The sequence below is a fragment of the Branchiostoma floridae genome, chromosome 7 (assembly GCF_000003815.2).
Source record: "Branchiostoma floridae strain S238N-H82 chromosome 7, Bfl_VNyyK, whole genome shotgun sequence".
NCBI classification, from domain to species: Eukaryota; Metazoa; Chordata; class Leptocardii; order Amphioxiformes; family Branchiostomatidae; genus Branchiostoma; species Branchiostoma floridae.
In genome coordinates this window covers 7,187,730-7,194,937 of record NC_049985.1, presented here as the reverse complement: position 1 = coordinate 7,194,937, position 7,208 = coordinate 7,187,730, and the positions used below count along the sequence as shown (strand labels likewise).

Below are 7,208 nucleotides of genomic sequence, written 5' to 3'. Positions count from 1 at the left end.
TGGAAATAACGGATCCACAGTTCTATCATTAGTGTTTTATATCATTAGACACTTTGTTTTAGATCTTTCCCACCTGTCCTCTCGTCAATTGAAATTGGAAATTAAATCAATTATTTTAAAGACACCCGGTAAACCGGCGACGGCTTCTCAAAGAAGCTAGTTACAAAATTAAAGGAAACACTTGCCGCCAGTTGGTTCAGTTTGTTCAGTGACCGGTGTTTTCGGAGGCGACAAATTACAGGGGAAAGACACGAAACTTTTGCAACGGACCCTTTTTTAGTTTTCAACTCCGTGGCATGGCGGCGCTTCGGTGCATCCGGGTTCTTTCGCGTGAGTCTGCTGGCCGGCGACATGGAGGAGACGGCGTCATCGCAGGTCGTCAGTCACACGGCGGCATGACCCGGCCCTGCCCCTCTCGCACATCCCCCCGCCTATAAAACACGTCAGCGCGCCGTCAGCCCCAGTCGGGGTCGAGAGAGGCTAAGAGTGAGCACCTCCTGTTGTCTGACCACGCGTTCCGACCATATTTAAAGTATCCTCTCCGTCTCGGTTTAGATACTACTACTACTACTGCAAATGGTGATCGACCTGTCCTGACGCTGCAGTTCCGTTCGCCGACGCTGGGGGATTCTGTTGTTGAGTCAGTCCGGACCTGCCACCATCCCAACAGTACCAGTGGAGAGACTAGCCTGGAGTCAGGACGTGCGCGACGATCTCCTCATCATCATCTCCTTCACGTTGTACCAAACGACTTTTCCCACTTCAAGTCGATGCGCAGTTGTTGCAGATATCTTAATCTTGAAATACAGGGGAGAATAGAGCTGTTGGAGTTCTCTTTGAGGTGCTTAGTCCTTGGATAAGCACGATGAGTCTAGTAGGAGGTTACGCGATCCATCCCGTGACGGCGCCTCACCACCACCACCACCACCACGAGCCGTACCCCGCCTTCCCGCCCGGGCCCTGCCGACCCGAGGACTCCCCTTACACCTACACGGGATGGGCCTTCGCGCAGACCGAACTGCCTCCCATGTCGCCCGATCAGTACTCCGTCAACGGCTACAGCCCCATGTCCAGCCCGTCCGTCAGTCCACCGGACTATCCCACTCGCCACCATCGGGGGCACGAGACGTTCCCCCCGCCCAACGGGTTCCACCACCACCTGAACGGGGTGCACCACCACGGGGCGCCGCTCAAACGTCCCCGAGGATCCGCCAACAAGAAGGAACGCAGAAGAACGCAGAGTATCAACTCTGCCTTCGCAGAACTCAGAGATCGCATCCCCAATGTTCCAGCTGACACAAAACTCTCTAAAATCAAGACGCTAAGGCTAGCGACGTCTTACATAGCCTACCTCATGGACGTTCTAAACAAGCCGGAGGGCCAGGGGACGGGCAGCGGCGATGCTGCGGGCCCGTCGGGCTTCCAGGCCGACCTAAAAAAGATGGACTCACGTGACGACAGCAGACGAGAAGACATGGTAAGTTTGAACACCTTTATACCCTAACAATCTACCTCCTCCTACTGTCCGAAAAATAGACATACTTTCTAAATACCAGACAGATACTAGTATTTTGATAATACAGGTCTGAATTTTGACATTTTTTCCACCACAGCACTAAGAACAGAAAACGCACAAGTTTCTGAAATTCTCCTACAAAGAATATTACAAAGACATCATGCATTAGTTGTTGTTTTATCCGTGATATTGAGTTGTAGAGAGTACTTGTGGGCTGACCGGTAAATGTAAACAGAGGCAGCATGTCGGTGTGTGTCGTCACACATGCACACTGAAGGTGACTCATACCCCACGGCTAAAGAGCCGTATTTTTTCAATAAACAAGCACAAATGCTTTACAACTTCCACATTTAATAAAACGTCGGTTTTATGACGAGGATTTAGGAGCATTAACAACTGTCTATTCACAAAGAAAATTGTCGAACTGTCCTTTCTGAGAAAAACACTAGCGATGTCTGGCACTGCACCGGTTTCGGACGACTTTTTGGGTGTGCACTTATGGTGGGTGTATGTTCTAACCCGCATGGCATCCTCTAATGGCAGCATGGCAAATTGCACAAGAAGCCACAAAAATGTCCGTCCTCCCAAAACAAAAGATAGTGAAACCTTTAGCAATAGGAAGCCATGTGTATGTAATGTTAAGCCTGTTTGAATGAGAGTTATATGATGATAAACCTGCTCTCGAACTGAGAGGGCTTGTTCCATACCTCTACCAGGTATTCCGGGAAAAGTGGACAAAGCTTCATACCTATTGTGAACCTTACAAATACTATGTACTGTATAATGTACACCTTTTTAACAACTAAAACTACAGTATGTTCTATAAGCTTACGTGAGGGATTCTTTTGGCCATTTTACTAAACACTATCCTGTCATAGAAGGCCATCATAATTTTTCACCAGGTTGATATGTTATGAAATTCTGTGTTGATGACGTTTAAAACATATTTTGTGTATCCGTTTTGAAAACCAAAACAAAACAATACACAATTGTATATGTTGAAACGTTCAGATGTCCAACTGTGAGCTTCAATGGACAAAAAAGATTCTAGTCTAGATACGCAAGAAAGCTTACACTTGTATGCACTGTGCAAGATAACGTCGTAAGAGCAAAGTCATTTCTAACATTAATTTTTCGCTGTTCCTAGATTACAGAAATTGTACTAATTGGTTCTTAGTGTGCGGGATTATGCCGTAGATAGTCCGAATCCGCCGGGATAGCGGAACTGTAATATCATACAGTGAGTAAACGAGAGGGGGAACATATGGTGGACTTTGGCAGCCATCTTTCAATGGAGACCCACTGATAGTGGAGACGCCTCTAATCACAAGCAGTTAATTCTTTTCAGATAGATTGACTGAAGATAGCACCTTATTTAAGAACGTTCACGTTTGAAATATTGTTGCGATTTGAACACGTCATTTTCTTTTTTTCTTTATTTTTTGACGTTGGCATGCGGTACTAGGGCTAGTTGAAGTATGTCAGTTCCTTGCGGGTTTGCTAGCGGTGCGTTGTAATAAAAAATGGTGGCATGCCAAGACGTGGAGATATTAGGGGAGCTTGCGTCGGTGTGGGGCGGCGGTGGAAACAACTTCCCCGCCCAGAAGGGATACTGACGAGAAGCCACACACGATTTGAGACTTGTTTTGTTTATCTTTTGCTTTGGATTCCCCGCTGGTTCTGATAGCATCAGTCATTTAACTGAGAAAGTTCACTGTTTGTGCAACACACAGCCTGTGTGAATATAATAGCTATGCGTTTCATAAGCGTGAACTTCGCAAAAAATTTGATTTCATATTTAAAACCTTTGCAGCATCTTGAACAAGTTATATCGTTGGTCATATCTGTCTGAGAAAGATACGGAGAGAAATGACAAATGTAGGTGATAAAACTGACCACATGTATTCTCAGAATCATTCAAAACAATAGACAATAGTGAATGTAACAAAGACCTTATTGCACACGATTGTCTATTAGGATTAAGACTGTTGAAATCTTGTTTTCTTTAGACTAGGATTCTAACTCATGTCCGTGTTACGTGAGCATGTCTGTGAAGAACAGTGAACACTACATTGAAGAATTGTTTCCTACTTATCCTTGTCCACAGTTTTATCATTCAGTCAATCTCTTACTTAGCACAAATCCAAAACTGCCAACATCCCCATTCACATCGCTACTTATTAAGTCATGTAAGACACCTTCTAAATCTTCTTAAGAAAAAGAAGAAGGATCGCCCAAATACCGTGAAATTTCTAAGAAAGTACCAGAATGGTTCAGTAATCCCCCCAGATAGAGATGTGGAACACAGATAGCCAAATGTGCTAACTTACATTTCTGGATGTCTCTTTTTAACCTCAAATATTTATATTGCTTTTCTCTAGCTTTAATATCCAGAAAGGAAAATCCAGTGGCTATTGACAATACTAAGTTACATTGCATATCAAGCATAAAGTTAATATTGCTTTGGAGCAAGAAAACCTTACAGCATGCCTCCAGAAAATTTGAATACTTTTAGACCTAGCTTGTTAAGTACATGTAAGTAATATTTCTTAATTGGTGCGAGTTATGTGTGGACAAGAAAAACATACAGACAAACTAGATTGGTTACAGGCGACTCTTACACTTGTTAAAATGAAGTGATGTCCATGTATTTTCCTTGCCGCCTCACTGCCTGATGAAGCCCTCTTCTGCAGTCATTATCGATTCACCTTTGTGGTTGCGCCACAGCCACGCAAATTAGCTTACGAACTACTTCCCTTCAATGCACCTTCCAAGGATCGTCTAAAGAGAATCACTTTTTTCTCCACAGGGTTCCATCCTTCAATCTAGTATCAAGAGCGAGAAGAAGTCGAAGGGGAGGACGGGATGGCCGCAGCACGTTTGGGCGCTGGAACTCAAGCCTTGAGGAAAAACGGACTTGTATAATATATATCCCCACACCTGCTTCGTCTACCTGAAAACTACAAGAACTGCTTTACATCTTACGATCCAAGCTGGCCTTGAAGAAGGAAGGATAAACGTCTTCTAGAAGCTTCAACTACATCACCGACACAAGGAGTGGAAAGTTAGTAAGTAACGTCGGATGGAAAGGAGAGAACAAGCTAGCGGATATGTAGAGAGAAAAGACCTCACAGTCCGATCGAAGTGAAAGACTGCTTCCGTGGTAAGAACGTTTTTCCGTAGTGTGTAGCCAGAAGCGTTTCCCGTAGATAAAGACTTACACTAGAAACCCATTTTGTCTCCTTCCGAAACGTCGAAAAAGCTAAAAGCATTTCTGTGGAACTAGACAGACGTGGGATAACGATGCTTTTTTTCTACGAAGACACAAAACACCTCGCCCGAAACATGTATAGAAATGATACGTATCTATATAGCACGGAAAACAGAGAGAATATCGAATCAGTTTTATTCCGCCAAGACTCTTTCGGCTAGCCTTGTTTTAGTCTCAGTCTAGGAACACGATATCTGCATACATTTCCAGGATTATTTTACAGTTAACCTTTTATATACCATGACCAACTTTTTTGCCATTTTGGAACTGTGGAAAGATACATGAAAGTCCTATTTTTGTACTTTTCTTTGTGTAAAAAATATAGGCATTTAGTAAGATTAGAGTTGTTTACTATGAAGTGTTTACAAAATATATGTACAGATTTATAGTATTTATTTGACGACCGACGATTGTGAAAAGCCAAATGTTTACTTTTTGCTTCACAAAAATGCGATGTTATAGTTAGTGTCATACTCTTTATAGTTTATTAGGTAGCGTCTATTTTCTCGCAAGTTTGAACTCCTTGGCATTAAGTTGAGCTTAGTGCTTTGCTCCAACGCTTTTGTAAAGTTGAAACAAAACTGTGAAACATTAGAAAATGTCAACAGGCTACCGAGCATTTGTTTTGTACTTACACATGCGAGCTTTGTATTGTTGAATCTCCTGCATTTTTAACCTACTGCTTTTTATCTGACTGTCACGACAAAATACACGCTGAGATGTTTCATTCTGATTTCTGTCAAGTGTGTCTTTTGTGTTGCTTCCCTCAAGGTGAATACACGTAGGTTTCAAGCACCTCAAGGTATACAGACAAACTACAAGCTACTGTGTTTCTCTGTGAGAGGAAAAATGGCGGGAAAACGAGTGTATGTTGTGATTCGTTACTCTGGTCGTTTTTCGTGCCTTGACCTCTGAGAGTGAATGCGAGTGCGGGCTCAATGGCTGAGCTCTTCCCTTTGTTTGGTTCAGACGAGAGTCGAGATTACTATCATACACATTAGCTGCAGGGAAGACATTTTTATCTCCCAACTGTGCGCTCCATTGTTCGTCCGCCTTTTGTATGGAGCCATGTGCTGCGGGGTTGAGGCTCTACTGTAGTGAACTTGCTACATGAAGAAGTCAAATTTTCGTGCAAATTTACTACTTGGAAAATTTTTAATCGTGATCAAATTGAATCATTACTCTTTTTTACTTGCTAGCTGACTTATTACTGGAGTGGAAAATGGTTGTTTTAAATATTTCATTCTGCTTTGTATTACAAAGTTGGTCTGTAGCTTTATATTCCTTTCTTTGGTTGGGGATCTTTTCTTGCGATTGTCCGGAGTAAGAATACCATGCCCTAAAACGTTTTGTAATTTTGTACTGCGGCCAAACTAACCCATACAACCGCTGGCCAGTCCAAAATACAGTCACAATCTACAACTTCTTTCACTTCTTTCACAATACAGACACTGTGTGGCACTCAATGAGTTTCCAATTCTAAATATGAAATCGAGCTTTAATTTACATCAACCAGTGTAATAAGAGTTATTCCAAAGGGACCGCCAGTGTTAGGCTAATTGATCATCTTTTTCTAATCTAGATCGATAGTAGATAATGCTAAAAGGTTGTACGGGTGAAGTACAGGGGTTTACAATCCAATAAGGACTATCAGTATTCCCAAATTGACTTACGATCTAGACCAAACCACGGAGGAATAGCATGATTAACCTGTTTTTATGGGAAGGCGCATCGACCGTCACAAACACAAATTCCTTTTGAAATTGCGTCTAATGTACCAAGATTGGCGATATTAAACATTTATAACGTTAAAGGCATGCAAATATGTATGGTTCCAAAATATGAAGCAGGGATGACATAAATGTAGATTTATTGTCGATATCTTTGTAACGTTACACATTCGTAGAAAGACATGAGTATATCTTGAGAATTGATGGCCCGTTTTGTCGCCAGGTCACCGATATGTACCGCACTGCTGAGCCAAGGCTCCATAGGTGACAAGTATTTTTGCAGGGACAGTTAGAATCAACAAACAATTTGCTCATTAGACACAGTTTCCCCAATAAGACAGACAATTTGAAGGTAGAAAGAGTCTTCATAGCCCGTTTGTGCCACCAGTAGTATGTACCGCACAACCAAGGCTCCATAGGTTACAGGTGTTTTCGCAGGGGGAGTTAGAATCAACAAACACTTGGCTCATGTTAGACACAGTTTCCCTAACAAGACAAACAATTTGGGGGTAGCAGGGTTAAACCTACTGTATAAAGAGGCTTTGGAATGTAGTCAGTGGTAAGAGGCTCAGCTTAGCTAGGCTATGAAGGCCTGATTTCGACATGCACTGAGACCTTTACTAAGTGTATAGTGCATAAAAGGTGGATTGCGGCTCAGATTCGTATGTCAAGTGAGTTCAGCGCGGAAATA

The 7,208-nt window shown here is 42.6% G+C and overlaps 1 protein-coding gene across 1 annotated transcript; it reads left to right on the top strand.

Annotated features, from left to right (window-relative positions):
• The first annotated feature begins 214 nt into the window (after positions 1–214).
• On the top strand, positions 215–5,520 carry LOC118419791 (heart- and neural crest derivatives-expressed protein 2-like). The gene is made up of 2 exons (XM_035826390.1): positions 215–1,477; positions 4,326–5,520. Exons 1-2 carry the CDS (start codon positions 866–868, stop codon positions 4,419–4,421), a joined length of 708 nt encoding a protein of 235 aa, XP_035682283.1. The 5' UTR covers positions 215–865; the 3' UTR covers positions 4,422–5,520.
• The last annotated feature ends 1,688 nt before the right edge of the window (positions 5,521–7,208 follow it).

Coding starts and splice junctions, on each gene's coding strand:
- LOC118419791 (XM_035826390.1), top strand. CDS start 866: ATGAGTCTAGTAGGAGGTTACGCGATCCATCCCGTGACGGCGCCTCAC. Junction 1,478..4,325: donor ACAGCAGACGAGAAGACATG/GTAAGTTTGAAC, acceptor TTTTCTCCACAG/GGTTCCATCCTTCAATCTAG.